Consider the following 21,732-nt stretch of genomic DNA (forward strand, 5'->3'; position numbering starts at 1 on the left):
TGCCCGGCCGGGCCCCATGCTGCAGGCCACCAGGTGTTCGCCTTTGAGCCCCACCTCTAGGCCTGGCTCCAGAGGGGGCCCCCGGTGACCTGCGTCCGAGCAAGGGAAAACGTTTTCCAATGTTTTTATACATCATAGGAGTCTTCTGAGCGGTGCTTTGTCTGATACCTTACCTAGGACCTGATTGCTATGGGTGACCCTGCCAGGGGCATAAAGCTCCTCGCTTAGCTCCTAGGATCATTGGGACACACAAACCTCTCCACCACGATAAAGTGACATCTCAAGCAGGGCAGTATGTCAAGTTTCTCTATTAAATAGTGGACATTTGCAGAGTGAGATATGACATCACGAAGCATGTGTCACCCTTTGAGCATCAGTAACTGACAGGGTCTGGTTTTAAATTAGCAATGTCTGCCTCCCACTCCATGCATCAGTCACTCTTTAGAGGTAACGTTATGTGACCGTATTGGTGTCACCCACCAAGACGACTGTCAGGGTGATGTCATGTGTAAGACATGTCTGATTCACATTCATCTCCATGCTGCAAGGACATACGATCAGCAGCAGGTTGACTCCAAAATAGCCATTCAGAGGAGAAATGAGACATTAAGAGATGAGGACAGTTGCGGCAGGGTTTCGAGGGCTGGTGGGATCTGAACCTGCTGCTGCAGCTCACCGTGCTGTCAGCGGCACGTCCAGCTCCAAGCATTTCGTTCTCGTGTGACACACACAAGCACACATTTAAAATATTCCACCGCTCTCAATTTCTGCAGACTTAGGTGGCTCTAGTATATTTAGTTTGTTTAGTCCTTAATGTACAGGTATAGGCTACTGTAGGTTTGACCCTGGAGTGCCAAGGTATAAGGGTTTGCGTGTTTCTCTGAGTTATTTCACGCCATGTTGACCATGTGAAATAAACACTTTGTATCATATTGCAACATCGAGTAAAATATGTTATTAATGTAAAGCCAAGCCCGAGTTTCTTTTTTATTTAAGTGATTATTTATTGCCAATGAGAAACATCATCAACAGTGACATGGCTGACAACCAGGTTGCAAGATAATAAATGTAATGAAACACAAGCATTAATGTGAACAAAAAACTCACAGTTACACTCACCACCCAAAGAAAAGTCAACTAGTCTCGCTTGACGTTTTGTTTCCTTTAATCAGTCTTTGGAAATGCACAACAAAATGACTTGAGTGGCTCAATGCATAAAACTGGTGGGGTCTGCCTCGCCCTGCGACCGCCAGTGTCCCTTTCTGTCACTGTCCTGCTATTCCAGACATGTTTGGCCCGGTCAAATAGGGGAGGGGTAGTAAACAAGGGGGACGGCCATGCTGGCTTCTGAACAATACACACAAATTCCAGTGCTTCGTAACATATCCATAGCAGCCATATTTAATATTCCCTTTCTCTAATGATACTTGATTCATGCATATGTTTGCTTTCTGTGTCTTGAAAAATCAGGTGCATGCATTTAAACTTTACAAGTTCCTGTTGTTAAAACAACAGCTTGTGAAACTCTTAAAGTAACTTATACAATTGGGCTGTGCACCGGCCCAACCGTGGCTTTCTGACTGTAGTGGAAGCGAGGTCGCCAGCCGCCGGGGACCAGGGTTATTAGCGGAGCAGTCACGCTGACTCACACGCTCGCATTCCAAAGTAAAAACTCAACGAGCTAATAACATCATGTATGCAGAGACACACACAGGTGAACGCTAACAAGGAGCACTAACACTACACTGTAGCCTCAGGGGCTTATGAGTTAGAATGAAAGCAACAAGCATCCTAATCCAGCAGAATCTTTGAAATATACCATTCCTTTGCTGATCTTTTTCAACTCCATGCCCAAGGTCAGTGTTAAAAATGGCGCCAGGGGGAGTAAAGAGACATGCATTAAGAAATCAACACCTGAACCCTAGCACAAATGAACTAGTCTGGCTTCTGCAAATGACCACTGATGAGTGATCGGTGTCGGCTGTGCCGCGACATGTTGAATCCCATTCTCTGCCATACAAGATTTTCATGCAGTCACCGTATGCTGAGGTCTTGTCTGTATTTCACACCTAATTTACATTGTCAGTGGATCCCAAATGTTCCCTCAGCAAATTGCTAAACCTTTCTCGGACGCCAGCCTACAAGTACAGTGGTGCCTTAAGATATGAGATTCATTCTTTGCATAACTTTATATGTTATCAAAAACATATAGTAGTAACATTAAATCCAATAAAAAGTAGTGTTGCACAAAGTACCGGACTGAAGTATTTTGAAATAAAAAATAGCCCGTTTTTTTTAGTACTGGTTAAATTTTTTTTTTTTTTTTTTTTTAAATGCAACAGCGCTCATATGGTGTCTTAAAGGCCAGTATACAATAAGCCGACAGTCAGCCAAAAACTTTCTGTTGTAAAATGCCTTTTGTGTGCGCGTGTGACTGTGTTGAAGCCGAGACAATAAAATGGCTTCAAACTGTCGACTACCTCCTGCGTCTTTAAAAGGGGAGTGCACGGTGGGTGGGGTGGGGACGGGATGCCCCCGTCCCCCACCCCCCTCGAACTGCCACTGCCGAGCGCCTTCAGTGTGTCGTGTGTGCGTCCACGTAACAGCGACATATCAGGAAAACCTAACTGTTTACTAGAAACAGTGACCGTCAGCTTGCGGCTGTGTGATACGCACGAGCCACAGACATGTACTTGATTGACAGCTGAATGGAAGCAATAAGTGGAGTACCTCGAGAAAACCGGAGTACCTCGAGAAAACCCATACAGGCATGGGGAGAACATGCAAACTCCACACTGGTGGGGATGGATTTCAACCTGGGTCCTCAGAACTGTGAGGCAGATGTGCTAACCAGTCGTCCACCATGCTGCCCTTATATTATATAATTGTCAAATTTTATTTATCATTCAAATTGGCAGACTTGTTAACAAAAATGTTGTGTGTCAAATCTAAAAGACAGACAGTCATTTTGGCAGAAAATAAAGAAAATATGCCTGAGTATTGTTATATTGTCTGTCTACATGTGTTACGCCATGTTTTGTGTTCAAAAATCCGTTGCTTGAAGGGGTATAACACTAATGCTATTTGTTAGCCTGTGTATTGCACTTTGCATTCTTTATTACCATTAAGCTACGTGGAAGCAAAGCTATGTGGTTGTTCGAAATACAAAACGTGAAATTCTCTTTTTTAAGTTTAATCTGACAATAAACGAACTAGAAATGGCATTAAACAACTTGAAGCCTCTTTTTTTAAGAATTGTTCACTATGCCAAACCGCTGCTTATTGTGAGTTTACTGCCACTATCCCATACAGCACTCATTTCTCAAAATGTTCTCAAAAGACAAACTCAAAGTAAAATCGGCCAAACGACAGCTCATATCTGAACAACTTGAAAATTGGGTCATTCGTATCTCAAGACACCACTGTATTATTTAAAGAGCATTCCACGAAGATGGGGTAAAAGCAAAGTCCTGCACTTTTCCTGGACACCCGGAAGGCTTAAATTTGAGAAATTACTTGCCAAGAGGCTGCAGCGTTCCTGTTTAAATAGGAAACAATATGCAATTTGGGCAATTCCTACTGACCTTCTTGAAATACAGCAATTTCCACAACTTCACTCTGAGGAAGTCCATAAAACTAGAATTTGTCTTTTTATAGTAGTAAAGTAGTAGAAAAGGATTTGGCACCGCATTGGCTGCCAGTGAGATGAGTACAGTACTGATATGTATGCATACCGTGTTGGTTATCCTCAGAGCGATGACTGAGGTTCTCATACGAGTCCCAACGGATCAGAGGATCCTGAGTGTTATAGTCCACACAGACGCTAGGCCCATTCTCCAGATGGCTTAGACCTGAGGAACACATTTCATTATGGGGATGTGGCACCTATATTTTTCAACAAGAAGGAACAATAAGCAGTTAGATAAAAACATGCTACCTTTGATTTTCTGTGGACCGTATGAAAAGACGAACTCCACCTTCCCATACTCAGGGAACCTGTCATCTGTACAAAAACACAATTTACTTTAAAAGAGTGGACAATCCCTACTCCACCCCCCAAATAATGATAATAATTCTGTAAATAAATATAAACTAAGTGAAGCTTCGCTATTGGTGGGAGATAGGTAGTGAGCCCAGCCACAAATAACGGAAATCCGTGACAAAATGACGCCTACCCAGAAGGTTGTAATTGCCTGTAGATGCCACAAGATGGCGGCAAAGTACTTTTTTATTGGCCCTTGATCTGAGAAAATGAAGCCTCTTCCCTCAGTTTGACGAGAGGGACTAAAACTCGGGACCACCCGTATGTCAAATGCCAATGTGAAAGGAGCTCTTCATGAATACTTTAATTACAAAAGAATAGTATTTATTTATGTATTAATTTACTATCATTATTGTTTATATTATTATCATTTTATTTGTTGTATTTTATGTTTGCGCTTATGCACAGAACTTTGTTATGGCTGCCATTGTTGAGTTGACTTCAACATAGTTGCTTGGCATAGAGATGCCAACAGATGGCACCAATGCAATATTTTTATATTAGAAACAGCTTTGGCCAAAAAAAAAACTGTATAAAGTGAGTTTTTGGCAGTAATGGAGGATAGGTTCCCCCAAAACATTTCTGAGTCAGCACATTTGCAAAGTCTGACCCGTGAATATGTGGCTGTTCACTGAAGCATGTAACTTTATAGTCCTTGAAGTTGCTGCAGTCACTCAGCTGGGCCCACCACTGGAGTACCTTATTCATTCTAAAACATCCATCCATCCGTTTTCAACACCGCTTATCCTGGTTAGGGTCACGGGGCGCTGGAGCCTATCCCACCTGACTTTGGGCAAAAGGTGGACTACACCCTGAACTCGTCGCCAGTCAGTCGCAAAGCACATACAGACACGGACAACCATTCGCACTCACATTCACACCGTCACTGAGTGAAAACTGAACCCACGCTGCCTGCACCAAAGTCAGGCGAGTGTACCACTACACCATCAGTGATTCATTCTAAAACAGTGTTTCCCAATCTTTATTTATTGAGTCAAGGTACCTATTTTAACTGAGAAAAATGATGGGATACCATCAAATATAAATGTCATTAAATGCGTTGTTATGTACCTTCTGCCATAAAATGGAAGAGTGGGTCACTGGTGACCAAAGATATATTCTTTGTAAATGAATAAGTTTCAGACCAATTAAGTGAAATTTGATAATTTCTTGCAACAAACCTGATGATCTCTCCCGGCCCATTACTGTGCCATGGCACACTGGTTGGGAAATATGGCTCTAAAAGCTGTGAACTGTAACAACTATCAACTTCTCTTTGAATGTATAACATACAACTAATTTGTAAACACTGCCAATCACAATATTGGGCGACTTCAATTCAAATTCAACATGCACACATATGCAGTAACATTGATTTTGCCATATTACCTTTGAATGTCTCGTCCAACTCGCTCTTCCCAAACACCACTCCGAGATCATGGATGGCGCACGTGTGGAACTGCACCCTGAACACAACATCCCTGGTGGGGTTTCTGTAGCGCTTGTGGTAACACTTGAGCTGTGGCAGGTGAATGTGGAAAGATTATGTGTTGTGTGATGATAACACAGAAAGATCAAGCATGAACAGGATAAGGGTGGAGGAATCGCTCACCAGGATGTCACCCTTCAGCAGGAGGCCTGGCTCAATGGTGATACAAATGCTGGTGTTGCCGTCTCCCTGTACATTGCTGTGTGACAACAACAACAGCATCTCATAAAAACAAATTTAAATATGCAGCAAACTGAGAGGTACTAATGATTCCATACTATATTCCTGACGTATAGACTGGCTGCATCGCCTGGTAGATCTTCAGGAATGGACGGCAGCCTGGGCACGACCAAGAGGGAGTGGACATTTAAACACTTCTTTCTCACTCCCCAAAACTGGCTCCAAATATTTGCAGTGCAGATACTCACCTCCTTTGGATTCAAAGTTGGGAATTCCATGCATGATGACATGATGCAGGAACAGAGGCTTGTTGTTTATTTTTATGTGGCCAGACAAAAGGCCGTTGAAGTATCTCACATACCTAAAGAGCAAAGAAAGAAGGTGTGACAGTAGTAGACATTGAAGGAGGCGCGGTACAAACTGGACTGGTCACCAGCAAATATAGCACATACAGACAAAAAAATATTTACATGCATACCTATGGACTAGTTAGAAGCATCAATTCACTCAAAATATACATGTTTTTGTAATGTGGGAGGAACCCAGTGCCTCTCAACAGTGGGACAGACGTAGTAAACATGACAGCACTGTTGCTGCCTGAGCCTACGTCGCACTAAACAAAACAAATAATTGTATGAAATGAAAAAAAAATCAAACACAAGCATCTTTTTCCCCACAGTCAGTCCTCCTGTTCCTGTTTTCTGTAATTATTCCAACTGTAATCCCATTCCGGTCTACTGTGGAAAGTGTCTGATTGAATTGGTGTGTACAGAGACCAGCTGGAGGTCTGGTGAGTTAACCTGGCCTGGTTGCTAACCATTGCTGTAAGGAGGGTACCCGACATGACCTTGAACGTGAGGAGGCTTTGCTCCGTTGATGGAAGCCAGATGGTTTAGCGAGGTGGGATTTCACAGAAGGAAGGGCAGTAAGGGAGGAAGGAAGGAAGGAAGGAAGGAATGCAGGCAGGCAGGCAAGGCAGCCAGTGCTTGTGATACACACATACACATCTACCACCTTTTGGAATTCTGGTGCATTAGTTCTACGTGTTGAAAGATATGTACACTATAACTTGCTTCACATTCTGTAATGTCATTTTTGATATCTTAATGACAGAATACACTTTTGTTTTATACTTTTACAAGCACACAGTAGCAACTAAACTCCTCCCAGTTTTAATGCCTCACATTCCAAACTATTAATACCAGGCAAGTGAGGGCAGAGATAATTACATCTGAAACGGGAAATTGCAGCTTGGCCAAGGATGAGCCGTCAGACTTGAAAGCTATTTGTTTGTTTATTCACTGTCACCTTCTTCTTATCTCCCTCCTGTAAGTTTCTTTGATTCCACAACATGCTTGATGACATCATCTCACTGGTGGAAAACAGGCTTAACTACACTCTCTTGAGAGCTCTCTTGGCATGAGTGGAATCCCTCAAACAAACACAGTGGATGCCATGACATTTTCACACAATTATCTCGATTCAAACTAAATTGCAGGAGAGAAAAACTTTTCCTGTGTAAAGAAATGGACCCCATTTCTAACAGTCATTGGAAAATTATGTGGTTTTGAAACATAGAGTGCATACTTTCTACTGTGTGATAAGCAAGCATTTTCAAACAGGAAGTGAGGGAACAACTAACCTTCTCTGTGACGGCTGACCCATTGGAAGTGCTTTGTCCTCATAGAAACGCCTCATGGCGAACCTGTCCAAGGCCTGGTCAGCACTGCAAATGTACATGATGAAATGTAGATGAACACAGGGGAAATTTTTGAAGAATAAATCTGCAAAGTTTCAAAGTATCTCTAAAGTTCTAACAACATCTGGCTGCATTAAAGAATGATGACACATCTGAGCTGCTCGCTCTCAGAGAACCGGAACAATAAACCAGCCGGGATGGCTTGTTTTGCCACATTAATCACACAGCAGACTCACATCCACCTCAAGGCTTTCGAGACTGGGGGATCAAAGTTGAAGTAAAAAAGCAGCATTGAACAACACCAACAATCATGAGGTAGCGAATTCCAACAAGGTGTTTACTACCTTGCTGATATGTTGCTGTAGTGCATGTAGGCAGCCACTACCACCCCTGTCCGACCTCGGTTTCCCTAGAATACCAAAGAGGACCCACTGTACAGTATTGTAATGCATACATACACGTTATAAATCGTTAGACTACTAATAGCATAATTGCCCAAGTTATTTTTAACTTACTGTCACAAAATCAACGATTGCTAATTTTTTTATTTTTTTATGTTCTGTGTAGATTCTCAGTCAACGTCATGGAAACCCACCAAAGTTGAATCAAGGAAGCCAGACTCTTGTTGGTTGTGTTTTTTTCTTGTTTTTCAAAAATGACTTTGGCAATTACTGTAATTTCTCGTGTATAATGCGCACCCATGTATAACGCGCACCCCCATTTTGGCCTCAAAATTCTGCAAAACTCTTCTACCAATGTATAATGCATTTTTACAATGCATGATTTTGCTTCTAACCATATGATCAAAACGAACTATTTTTTCAAAGAATTATTCTGAAGTTAAGCACTTTATTTGAACATGTAATATTTTTTTTAATTTATTTGCTCTTATTTTGAAATTCACAGCCTTACTTTTATTTAGTAAATGAGAAAACACACAGTTGTGCTCATATGTTTGCTTACCCAGGCAGAATTTGTAAGATGGGTAAACATTTTTAAAGAAAACATGAAGGGCTAGGCGAAACACATTTAATTGTATTTTAATGGGATTAAAATTAAACTGTCAAACATTTCAGAAAAGCATTATCATTCAACAAAACATAACCATAAAGAAATGAATGATGGTTGTTGTTCAGTCATATTAAAAAAAAAAAAAAGCAATTTTCACAAATTCTGCCAGGGTATGTAAACTTATGAGCACAACTGTACATACAGTACATGCAGTCCCCTGTCATATTGGAATGAAAGTGAAGGCTACACCTATTTCATAACCTCTCGGTGACGGCATATTAGAATGAAAGTATACACCGTTCTCATAACCTGTAGGTGGCGGTGACATTGGACTGAAAGTGTATAGCTTTTTCATGGCGGCATACATTTATAAAATGTGAACGCTTTTTCATTTTCCCCTATACCTATGTATAATGTGCAGTATTGACGTTTGACAATTTTTTGTGGAGAAAAAAATACATTATACATGAGAAATTACGGTATGCTACATATTAGGCTAAGGAAATGTTGATTGGTTTGTTTGGTATGTATGACTTTACTTTGTTGTGAAGCACTACAACGTTGTGTGGGTCACCATTGAGCCATGTGTCGATGGCCTTGCACATGCTGCAGATCTTGTCCAGCGGCGGTGCGTGGTCGTCTGGCCAGCCGAACTCCAGCACCTGCAGAGAACAAGTGAGTATGAACTTTCTCAAGTGTCATCTTTTACATCTTTTACGTACCTTGGGGTTTAATGTTGCTAGGTCGTTCCTCAGCTCGCTCAGGTTGAGCACCTAAAATCAGGAAGTACAAAGATTAATGCATAAAAGCCCACAGGAAGACCGTTGGATGAATTTAAGGGGAATTCCTCACCAGGTAGTGTTCGCCGTGTTTGGAGCGCAGCATGGCTGCCACCTCCTTCAGGTGGACGGTGTAGCCGCGCTCCTCGGCAGTGGCAGGGAAAGAGAAGGAGATGATCCTCTCTGTGATGTAGACCAGGTCAACTTCATAGCTCTCCTCCATGTCCTGGACCATACTCTGACTCCTGGGGAGGGCAAGCACCGATCAGGTGACCGCTTTACAATGTCATTGTGCACCGGAGCAGAGATTGTAATTGTTGTGACGGCGCATTTAGAAGCTTTTTATTATTATTATATATATATATATATATATATATATATATATATATATATATATATATATATATATATATATATATATATGTTGTCCATGAATTCTGACGGAAAGTACGCTACCATTCTTTATATATCTTGAAAAAGTTTCCCATCATCCAAGGACGGACATGACCTCTCAGTAATGAGAGCAAAAACTGTTGACAAAAGTGCGAAATGGGAATACACATGCTTTAGGGGAAAAGGGGTTTGTATCACACACATTTGTACATCTATCAACAAAATAGAAGTCATCCAGGATTCAATCCAAGTTCTCTGTTCTTTCTCATGATTTAAATGTATATTTGGACATGTGTCTGTGCGTGTGTGGCATGACCGTGCATGATATGTCTTACCGTGACTGCTTTCGCTTTATTTCAGCACTCTTGCAGGACCTGGCTGACCCCTGAAGGGAGGAATGTGATAAATCAGCACATGCACGTCAATAATTGTTATACTGTACATATTACAGAATCAGATGCAACTTATTTGACAAACACGCCTGTTTAAGGTATTCATGATTCCTTTTTTTGGGAAGGGAGTAAGACGGGAATGCGGCAAAGATGACACTATCCTGCAAGAGCAAAAATGGGAAGCATCCTCTTTGTGCTTTGACAGGCACCAGATGTGAGGAATGCCTCAGACACTGCTTAATGAGTGGTGTTGCATTCCACATCACAACAGTCTGTTGTCTTGTAGCAACATGTGTGCAAGCTGTTATAACTGCAGGACGGGACAACCTACAATGATCATGTCCAAATGCTTTAGTCTATATATTGGACGATTCTAAAGTGCTCAATAGACCTTTTCATATAGTTTGAAAAAAAATAAAAATAAATAGGGGCCAGGGTAATTCTGGGTAGAAGAAATGTGATAAAGTACCACTGACTTCTCAAAACAATAACAAAAACTTGTGTGTTGTGTTTGGGGTTACACTGCCAGATATATCCTAATAGGTTTAGGTGTTTTTAGATTTACTCTTAAACAAATCCAAATTAATCTAGTACAACTTTTGGGTGAGGAGGATAAATTCAGTGGATGTCAGAAATAGTTGTACAGAGAAGATCAAAAGACTCCCAAGGTGCGCTGGGTAGCCACTTCAAAAGGGACAGACTGAACTATGGCAAGACGTGGATTTATTTGTGGAAGACATGGTTGGGTTGTCTTTGAGAATTTTTGCCAAATATCGTGGCTAGCCAGCTAGCTAACGTCAGTTCTACAGTGTGCTATCCATTTCACCGTCAGAAGAGCCATTAATCCAAGCATCAGAAAGGTCCATTAATTAGACAGCCCCTCAATGATCATGTTAACTATGTATGAGTTTCCACTACATCTATATTTGATTCAATTTACCCGTTCTGATGTAAATTAAGGCCGCCATTCCAGCTCCCTTACAAGCAATTTACCTCAAAACATTTTCTTTTCAACTGACACTTCACACACTCACACGACAGTTGTAGAGAAGAAGGGTAAAATCATAATTCAAGCCATTTCGACAGTTTTCTCAATAGCTCTGCCTTGGTCAAATAACATGGGTTTGTTTACGAGTGGGGCAATTGGAGATCGCTTGAGCTTTTCCCACCAGGGCGTATGTGTGACATTATTGTGAAAATGAAGCTGAGCATAAGCCTGCTCTCCAATGTGGGCGGGGCCTACCTTGTTGACCTGGTGACCTGTACTCCACCTCCAAATTAAGCCCAGGAAGGTCAAATGCCTCCCAAAATAGTTGCCAAGAAGCATGGCTGAGCAGGTTGGTGGGTGCTTTTTGTTTTGAGTATCAATATAATTGAGAAAATAAAGTTTGGCATGGCATATCCATGTCCGGTGAGGTTGCATTCCATTCCATGCGAGTTTTCATGATGAAAAAAGCTGCTACTTGATGCTGCTTTCACCAACTGCGGATGTTTCCCTCAACATACTCTCCCTCCTTGGCAACTACTCCTCCCTCAGTCTCATTATCTCTCATTATTCCCAACTAACCCACCACAGTTACTCCCTTTTTCCCCGCTCAAGTCAAGTGTTGATGTGCACTTCCTTTGCACTGTAAACATGCGCTGCTGACTGTAATTACTCTTCACAATAGAGGTCCTGAGCTCAGAATAGTAACAACCAACTTGTGTTGTCCTGGTGTTGCTGGAGCTGTGGTTGAACAGAGACTGAAACTGTCTCGATGTGCATGAGCCCGTTGTCTATACTGTTTCTGGAGAAAGAAACAAAAAAAATAAAACTCCTGACAGAGCACTTCCATAACCCAGACAATCCCCACACAATGTCAGTTATGGTCAGAGCGCGCGGGTAAGTTTTACATGGATGTTTTCTATGCAAAAGGGAGAAAACAAAAATGTTTTTTTCCATCACTTCATCCGGCAGTGAATACTGTGGAACAATATGTATGGATTCTAATGTAGTATATTACATTTAAATATCAACTTGTCTTTTTCAACTTGTTCGCAGCAACTTTCTGTGAAAAATATGATGGAGATGATTAGAAGATTAATTTCTGATGTTTTTAGTGTTAGCATGTCAATTTGGGTGCCATATTTCATCCCTGCTCAGTTGCCAAAGCATAATCTGGGTGTGGAGACATCTGCCACAGAGTTTAACCCATGAATTTGTGACATGGGCCAAAAAAAAAAAAGGTTTAGTGTGACACGTAACAACGAATACAGAAATTGATCTGAATATACAGTTCGTGGAGACCATAAACAACAAACGACAAATACGCTTGGGTGAATGAAAGCAGCACTGCATTTATCTGGTTTGTCTGTCCAATTGTGTCAGGCGGGAAAAGCAGTTCACACACTTGACATAGGCACTTCATGAAACACAGATGTCAAGCAGTTTTCAGAAACAGTGGTTATACTGTTAAATATTTATGCTAATTGATTTACAGGAAAGCAAAAATAAACGTTTTTTGTCATACAATGGAACCTCGATAAAACGTACCCTGATAAAACAGCTATCTCTTCAAACAGACTGTCGGGACTGAACAATGTGTCCAAAAATAGTTTCCATTTGTCACTTAAACTGCCGTTGACAAAGTCTGTTTGTGTCAGAATTGGCCGCTGTTATTTACTGGGGCTGTGGCGCAATGCAGGCACATAATGGGATTGACGGATTTCTGGGCCCAATTCCAAAAGACATGCCTCCTGTGCCTATGTGGCGGCCATGTTGGATGTGGGACATTGATGCGGCGGTCATTTCATGATGGTTATATCTATTGTCTATTGTGCATAGAGCGCACACAGCTAGAGAGAGAAAGAGAGAGAGAGAGACAGACAGAGAGAGCGAGAGAGAGACAGACAGACAGAGAGAGAGAAAGAGAGAGACAGACAGAGAGAGAGAGTGGCATGGCGGCAGCGTTAACTCTGAGAAATACAAAAAAACAAGTCTCTGGAGTCTGGAACATGCTATTTTTGGGACAGTAAATTGTTTTGGTCAAGCCGTTCGCCTTTGGCAACAGATTTGGAACAAGGAAGCACATTAATTCCTCGCGGCTCACAAAAGCGACTTGCCTATGAGTATTGTACGTCAACAATGACACCATGACCAAATACACCAGCGTGATAAGTTTGGATAAAATGTGAAATTTTCAAGCTTTTCTTTAATATTTATTTCCAAAAATTTTTTTTATTGTACTGGTCGTTTTAGGCGGCACGGTGGACCACTGATTAGCACATCAGCCTCACAGTTCTGAGGACCAGGGTTCAAATCCGGCCTCGCCTGTGTGGAATTTGCATGTTCTCCCAGTGCCTGCATGGGTTTTCTCCAAGTACTCCGGTTTCCTCCCACATCCCAAAAACATGCATGGTAGGTTAATTGAAGACTCTAAATTGCCTGTAGGTGTAAATGTGAGTGCGAATGGGTGTTTGTTTATATGTGCCCTGTGATTGGCTGGCGACCAGTTCAGGGTCTACCCCGCTTTTCGCTCCGAGTCAGCTGGGATAGGCTCCAGCATGCCCGCGACCCTAGTGAGGATAAGCAGTATGGAAAATGGAGGGATAGATGGTCTTTCTAGGCCACGAAAAAAAACCCTACAAAACAACGTTGTGTTGTACAGTAATATGGGTGCATATGGCCTCAAAAAAAAAAAAAATCTTCAATGTAATGCCTTGATCAGATTATAAGACAAATTTATTCTTTCACAATTGCACTATGTCATAAAATCTTGCCGTATCTCGGGCAGACAGTGGCAACACTACACGACCTGTATTCAGATACCACAGCATTCTGCCTTTTACGATCACCGGGCTTTATCTTCTCAAATCAAACACTGTCGGGAGGCGGAACCAGAAAACGTATCACCGGTCAACTCGCCCGGAGTGCCAGGCCAATGTACTGTATTGTGTTGGGGGTAAAAAATAACAAAATGAGGAAAAACGTGTAGTGGTCATCACCAGTGATCGGGAGAGGACGTTCATTCAAGGATGGCTTGAGTCATGTTCATAGACTTAATATGATACGGCTCACAAGCAGTCAAAAAAGAGGGTATATAGCCAGGTCCGGCCCTGGGCATAGGCGACATCGGCGGTCGCCTAGAGTGCCATCTTCTGGAGGGTGCACTGCCAGCGCCCTCCTCCTCAGGAAAAATATTTCAATAAAATCTTAAAATAATTTGTGATGCCCACTGGCACCCCCTTTACGTTTCTGTCTTGAAAATAACAAACAAAATTACAAAATAAACTCAAGTAACTATGTCCTATCAATAATTAACACATTTTCTGTCACAATGTTGACATCACATATAAATATGTACGAACCATCCTGCCCTTTACTTCTGGAATGTTTTAGTCAATTTACCAACATTCTCTGTTATCAACCGTTTCCTACATTCTTGTATCATATGGTAACAGTTGCACAAGAAAATATATTTGATGATAAATACAGTATATATAGCTAACTGAAATACAGTATATATAGCTAACTGAAACTCTATTCAGATTAGACTGCTTAATCAAGTTGTCTACGGGACACACTAAAGGTAGAATAATTATTTCCCCTTCAAAATGCTATCTAATAATAAAATAATAAAACTGGATTCTTAATCTTTTTCTCATGTAATAGAACAATATTACTGTTACTATCCATATTTTCGTCCGCTTGTAGGCCAGGATACAAGCGGCCGAAATGAGTTTCCGCCGCAGGGTGTCCCTTAGAGATAAGGTGAGAAGCTCGGTCATCCGGGAGGATCTCAGAGTAGAGCCGCTGCTCCTTCACATCGAGAGGAGCCAGATGAGGTGGCTGGGAAATCTGATTCGGATGCCTCCCGGACACCTCCCCGGTGAGGTGTTCCGGGCACGTCCCACCGGGAGGAGACCACGGGGACGACCCAGGACACGCTGGAGAGACTACATCCTTCGGCTGGCCTGGGAACGCCTCGGGATCCCCCCGGAAGAGCTGGATGAAGTGGCTGGGGAGAGGAAAGTCTGGGCGTCCCTGCTAAAGCTACTGCCCTCGGGACCCGACCTCGGATAAGCGGTAGAAAATGGATGGATGGATATCCATATTTTGTGCTTCAGATGTGTTTACTGCCTGATGTATTGTAGTTTGTAAATCATTGTGAGCATTTGCATGTCTGTTTAATTTGCTTGCAGGTGAAGGCCCAAGCATAGTGGGCATTATCCTGTCTCCACAGCCTGAAGTCCCCCTGACTGTCAGCCATCCTGAACTGCAAGGAAATTCAAAGGCAACCCCTTTGGACCCTGCTGACTGGCCATCTCTTTCTGACAACGTAAGAGTAGAGTTAGTCACCAGAGGGCCATACCAGGTATCATCAGACTTTCCGTTTCCCAAAAGAGAAGATGGGAGAGGTTGCCATCACCACCATTTTTATAGACATTTAGTGAATGGAGAAAAGGTCTTGGTTAGTCTATTAAAGAAAAAAACAACAACTTATACTGCTTCTGTTGCAAGCTCTTCCCCCAAAAAACATTCAAACTAACCACCAAATGGAACCAGAGACCAAACCATTATTTTTTTTTGCAAATCCAAGCTGCCTATCTCCTATTTCTAATAACTTGGAAATTGTGCCATGGTTTTAAAAACGTAACTTGTTCAAAACTGTGTGACCAAATATCAGCCCTCTAAACTTGTATTTTAAGAGTTTATTCTTTGTTGGAAAAATGCAGCCCTATGGGTGGCACAAGTCAGTGCAAACTGTAGGCCGGTCCCAAGCCCGGATAAATGCAGAGGGTTGCGTCAGGAAGGGCATCCGGCTTAAAACCTTGCCAAACAAATATGAGCGTTCATCCAAAGAATTCCATACCGGATCGGTCGTGGCCCGGGTTAACAACGTCCGCCACCGGCGCCGTCAACCTGCGGGGCGCCGTTGGAAATTCAGCTACTGTGGGTCGAAGTCAAAGAAGAAGAGGAGGTGGAAAGCGGGTTCTTCGGCAGAAAGAGAAGAGGAAAACACAGAGCCTAGAACTGAATGTGGGGACTTTGAATGTTGGGACTATGACAGGAAAATCTCGGGAGTTGGTTGACATGATGATGAGGAGAAAGGTTGATATATTGTGTGTCCAGGAGACCAGGTGGAAAGGCAGTAAGGCTAGAAGTTTAGGGGCAGGGTTTAAATTATTTTACCATGGTGTCGATGGGAAGAGAAATGGAGTCGGGGTTATTTTAAAAGAAGAGTTGGCTAAGAATGTCTTGGAGGTGAAAAGAGTATCAGATCGAGTGATGAGGCTGAAATTTGAAATTGAGGGTGTTATGTGTAATGTGATTAGTGGCTATGCCCCACAGGTAGGATGTGACCTAGAGGTGAAAGAGAAATTCTGGAAGGAGCTAGATGATGTAGTTCTTAGCATCCCAGACAGAGAGAGAGTCGTAATTGGTGCTGATTGTAATGGACATGTTGGTGAAGGTAATAGGGGTGATGAAGAAGTGATGGGTAAATACGGCATCCAGGAAAGGAACTTGGAGGGACAGATGGTGGTAGACTTTGCAACAAGGATGCAAATGGCTGTAGTGAACACTTTTTTCCAGAAGAGGCACGAACATAGGGTGACCTACAAGAGCGGAGGTAGAAGCACACAGGTGGATTACATCTTGTGCAGACGATGTAATCTGAAGGAGGTTACCAACTGTAAGGTAGTGGTAGGGGAGAGTGTGGCTAGACAGCATAGGATGGTGGTGTGTAAGATGACTCTGGTGGTGGGGAGGAAAATTAGGAAGACAAAGGCAGAGAAGAGAACCATGTGGTGGAAGCTGAGACAGGACGAGTGTTGTGCAGCTTTTCGGGAAGAGGTGATACAGGCTCTCGGTGGACGGCAGGAGCTTCCAGAAGACTGGACCACTGCAGCCAAGGTGATCAGAGAAGCAGGCAGGAGAGTACTTGGTGTATCTTCTGGCAGGAAAGGAGAGAAGGAGACTTGGTGGTGGAACCTCACAGTACAGGAAATCATACAAGGAAAGAGGTTAGCTAAGAAGAAGTGGGACACTGAGAGGACCGAGGAGAGGCGAAAGGAATACATTGAGATGCGACACAGGGCAAAGGTAGAGGTGGCAAAGGCAAAACAAGAGGCATATGATGACATGTATGGCAGGTTGGACACTAAAGAAGGAGAAAAGGATCTATACAGGCTGGCCAGACAGAGGGACAGAGATGGGAAGGATGTGCAGCAGGTTAGGGTGATTAAGGATAGAGATGGAAATATGTTGACTGGTGCCAGCAGTGTGCTTGCTAGATGGAAAGAATACTTCGAGGAGTTGATGAATGAGGAAAATGATAGAGAAGGGAGAGTAGAAGAGGTAAGTGTGGTGGACCAGGAAGTGGCAATGATTAGTAAGGGGGAAGTTAGAAAGGCATTAAAGAGGATGAAAAATGGAAAGGCAGTTGGTCCTGATGACATTCCTGTGGAGGTATGGAAGCATCTAGGAGAGGTGGCTGTGAAGTTTTTGACCAGCTTGTTCAATAGAATTCTAGTGCGTGAGAAGATGCCTGAGGAATGGAGGAAAAGTGTACTGGTGCCCATTTTTAAGAACAAAGGTGATGTGCAGAGCTGTGGCAACTATAGAGGAATAAAGTTGATGAGCCACACAATGAAGTTATGGGAAAGAGTAGTGGAGGATAGACTCAGGACAGAAGTGAGTATTTGCGAGCAACAGTATGGTTTCATGCCTAGAAAGAGTACCACAGATGCATTATTTGCCTTGAGGATGTTGATGGAAAAGTACAGAGAAGGTCAGAAGGAGCTACATTGTGTCTTTGTAGATCTAGAGAAAGCCTATGACAGAGTACCCAGAGAAGAACTGTGGTACTGCATGCGGAAGTCTGGAGTGGCAGAGAAGTATGTTAGAATAATACAGGACATGTACGAGGGCAGCAGAACAGCGGTGAGGTGTGCTGTAGGTGTGACAGAAGAATTTAAGGTGGACGTGGGACTGCATCAGGGATCAGCCCTGAGCCCCTTCCTTTTTGCAGTGGTGATGGATAGGCTGACAGATGAGGTTAGACTGGAATCCCCGTGGACCATGATGTTTGCAGATGACATTGTGATCTGCAGTGAAAGCAGGGAGCAGCTGGAGGAACAGTTAGAGAGATGGAGGCATGCACTGGAAAGAAGAGGAATGAAGATTAGCCGAAGTAAAACAGAATATATGTGCATGAATGAGAGGGCTGGTGGGGGAAGAATGAGGCTACAGGGAGAAGCGATAGCAAGGGTGGAGGACTTTAAATACTTGGGGTCAACCGTCCAGAGCAATGGTGAGTGTGGTCAGGAAGTGAAGAAACGGGTCAAAGCAGGTTGGAACGGGTGGAGGAAGGTGTCAGGTGTGTTATGTGACAGAAGAGTCTCTGCTAGGATGAAGGGCAAAGTTTATAAAACAGTAGTGAGGCCAGCCATGATGTACGGATTAGAGACAGTGGCACTGAAGAGACAACAGGAAGCAGAGCTGGAGGTGGCGGAAATGAAGATGTTGAGGTTCGCTCTTGGAGTGACCAGGTTGGATAAAATTAGAAATGAGCTCATCAGAGGGACAGCCAAGGTTCGATGTTTTGGAGACAAAGTTAGAGAGCGCAGACTTCAATGGTTTGGACACGTCCAGAGGAGAAATAGTGAGTATATTGGAAGAAGGATGATGAGGATGGAGCTGCCAGGCAAGAGAGCTCGAGGAAGACCAAAGAGAAGGTTGATGGATGTCGTGAGGGAAGACATGATGGCAGTTGGTGTTCGAGAGGAGGATGCAGGAGATAGGCTTACATGGAAAAGGAGGACGCGCTGTGGCGACCCCTAACGGGACAAGCCGAAAGGAAAAGAAGAAGATTCTTTGTTGGAAAACATCAAAGTCCAAAAAATGTCCAAAAGAAAATGGACAAGGGATGCATATTCATGTAAATCCCCTAAATTCATTTGAAACAGTGGCGTCTGTATCGAGATGTGGTTTGTGCTGTTTCTACCCCTAGATGTCAGTAAAGCCTAAGGCATTGAGTTCTTTTAATATGGAAAACAGATTCAAATGTAACGGCATGCCCAATTAATATTACTACAAATGATAATACGAAATACTCCCTCTTTTGGCTGATAGGTATACTGCTCGCTCTCTGTTGGGGTCGGGGCAAATTTATTGATGTGACCCCATCAAACTCTGGAAACATCTAAACATGACCAAAACTGTCTAGAACACACGGACGAAGAAAAAATGGGGGTAAATAGGAGAAAGAGATGTCAAGTTGTTGCTACTTTTGGTTTGTCCCATTAGGTGTTGCAACAGCAAGTTACACACATGCATTGTTTGGCAGTGACGATACAAAATGAAGAAAATGTTTCATATTATATTTTAAATTGTGTGGCACATTATCATATAAATTAAAGGCAATGTTAAAAACTATTGTTATTTGACTTTTTTGTAAGCGTTTGTAAATAGTTGATGGAGGACGGCGCCATATAAAATCTCCACATTGGCTAGGACTGGTCCTGTATGTAGCCCAGCAAGCTAGTGCTAACACTAAAAATTGTACGTAAACATGCTGGCGTTCTGTCTAATTTAAAGCGCTGGTAAACATTGGTTCATGCGCGCGAAAAAATTTTGACAAAGGTGTGCAAGTATGTTGACAATGGCAAGGACGGGAGGCAATGCGGACACAATACGGAATCCTATTGGTCGACATCAAGGTGCGCTATCGGAGAGCTGTCGTTGATATGTCACACTACACGGAAGAACAATTTTAAAAATCAAACATGGTAGTGAGGTGGATTTTTTTCGACTGTGGTTCCGAGTCGGAGGTCACCCGGGAGACCTGCGGCTTTCCGTCGGGCATGGGATGAATGAAGACTTCGAGACACTTGGCGTTTGGGCAAATCGATTTATTGAACAAGCCTTCGTGTCATAAAAGCTGCTCACATTGCCAGAACAACGAAAAAGCCCCCGAAAACCCCTGGATCTCAGTTTATCAAGGTTTAATTCTCTGGGCGTGGAATTAGCCCCTCCCTGGGTACACCCGGCAGATGGCCATTCCTCATGACCATATTTGGAATCACACCCGCCTGCTGGCGCCTCACCTTCTAGCTACGCTCACACCCGGTTCCCTCATCTTATAAGATGCAAAATAATCCTCTTTGCAGACCGGGACGCCTGTTGTGAACCCAAGACATGTTACTATCTGGGCGGAGAATGAAAACCCTAATAAACATACAAATGGTTGAAGGAAGTCCTTTGATGTAGAACTTCAAAGAAAAGATGGTTGGCTTGAATACAGATCTCCAAACATTTGGCCCTTGCGAAGGAACTCTGATTGTGGTACTATTAAAATATATGACACTAGACTTGTAATTTTGGCGTCGTAGGGCCAAATCGTTGATCGTGGATTATGTCACACTACAAGATATGTTGTCGTTCCCGACCAAAGATGTTGGGCCCGATCTAGGAAATCGGCTGCGATAGCTAATCGGGCCAATATCGGCGCTAAAATCCTGTAGTCTGATCTAGGCATAAGGGACAATCGGCTATATCGGACAACCGCCCGCCCCTATTAGTCCGTTCTATCACTGTACATGAAATGTTTGAGATTATAAAGAAAAACACAGACACTTCTGTTTTTGAGCACCCTTATATTCACTTTTCTTCACTTTAGGAAAAGTAATAACATTTTATACATTTTTCATCATCCCTTGATATGGAATACAGATTATTCAGTTTTTGTAAATCAAAGCTATCATATGGATTGAGTTTTAGTAACATTTTATAACACACAGCTATTATTCTGAACACAATTCTAAATACAGTAAATGTTCATTGTACTTGGACGGAACTTACTATGTGGACTGACCTCCAATCAGCTGATATTAACAATGCACATGGGAATTTTGTGGCCTTTGAAATATGTGTGGAGCCAGAAAGACATGCAACTTACCGGAGTGTCTACATGCTTTAACGGCAGCTGAGGAGTGGGGGGCTGCGGAGAGAAACCAGACAGCCAAGTGGTTTGTCACTAAACACCAAATGGGGTCACGTTATCAGACTTTTATTTTATAGAGCATTATGTACCTACATATAGAAGTACACGGGGGTATAAAAACATGTGAATTGTGTGACAAACCCAAAAAAACAAAATGCATGCAGCCATCCAGCCCCGTATCTATCCAGGAAAAGTTCATAGTTGAGTTAAGTACAGTGTGCTTAGTCGAGCTCTATAAACATGACTTGAGACTGTTTAACAGTCTGCATCGGTCATTTTAAAGGGCCTACATCCAAAGCAAACAAGTGCAAAGAAGTGACTGCTAGGAATGTTCCTAATTTGTTCAGCTCTTCAAATAACAGAAAGCATCCAGCAACCAGCACCAATTCTGGACGTGGTGCTCAATGTCACACTTCTGCATCGGACTTCGGACACAAAATGTTTTTTATTAACACGAGCATTAGAGCACGTTTCAAACTCAAGACCTGAGAGCCAGATACGGCCCGCCACATAATTTTATGTGGCTCGCTAAAGGAAATCATGTACATCTACCGTATTTTCACGACCATAAGGCACACTTAAAAGTCTTAAATTTTCTCCAAAATGGACGGGGCGCCTTATAATGCGGTGCACCTTATGTGTGCACCGAGTTCCAACATCTATAAATGTTGTTGTGTGATGAGCGCTACGCTTGACTTTTTTTTTAAGCATTTCCTGCCGACGTGCTGCTTACACAGAGGAAAAGCGGACGTGGCTGAGGAT

At 42.7% G+C, this 21,732-nt stretch overlaps 1 protein-coding gene across 12 annotated transcripts in view; it reads right to left on the bottom strand.

Moving 5' to 3' along the window:
- Window positions 1-21,732, bottom strand: part of tns1a (tensin 1a) — a 91,349-nt gene that overhangs the window by 25,634 nt on the left and 43,983 nt on the right. For 7 of the 12 annotated variants that reach the window (XM_061678106.1, XM_061678145.1, XM_061678135.1 and 4 more), the window contains 13 exons: window positions 20,926-20,967; window positions 9,929-9,978; window positions 9,274-9,445; window positions 9,144-9,194; window positions 8,961-9,083; window positions 7,755-7,819; window positions 7,354-7,437; window positions 5,960-6,072; window positions 5,810-5,870; window positions 5,655-5,730; window positions 5,432-5,561; window positions 3,938-4,003; window positions 3,735-3,851 (listed from right to left, as the gene is read on the bottom strand). In XM_061678106.1, the coding sequence (XP_061534090.1) occupies window positions 3,735-3,851; window positions 3,938-4,003; window positions 5,432-5,561; window positions 5,655-5,730; window positions 5,810-5,870; window positions 5,960-6,072; window positions 7,354-7,437; window positions 7,755-7,819; window positions 8,961-9,083; window positions 9,144-9,194; window positions 9,274-9,445; window positions 9,929-9,978; window positions 20,926-20,967 (1,150 nt within the window). Of the gene's footprint in view, window positions 1-3,734; window positions 3,852-3,937; window positions 4,004-5,431; window positions 5,562-5,654; window positions 5,731-5,809; window positions 5,871-5,959; window positions 6,073-7,353; window positions 7,438-7,754; window positions 7,820-8,960; window positions 9,084-9,143; window positions 9,195-9,273; window positions 9,446-9,928; window positions 9,979-15,837; window positions 16,942-20,925; window positions 20,968-21,732 lie in introns of those variants that run through there. The other 5 variants (XM_061678153.1, XM_061678171.1, XM_061678178.1 and 2 more) reach the window with 4 other exon arrangements.

This window comes from Phycodurus eques, chromosome 1, assembly GCF_024500275.1.
Source record: "Phycodurus eques isolate BA_2022a chromosome 1, UOR_Pequ_1.1, whole genome shotgun sequence".
NCBI lineage: Eukaryota > Metazoa > Chordata > Actinopteri > Syngnathiformes > Syngnathidae > Phycodurus > Phycodurus eques.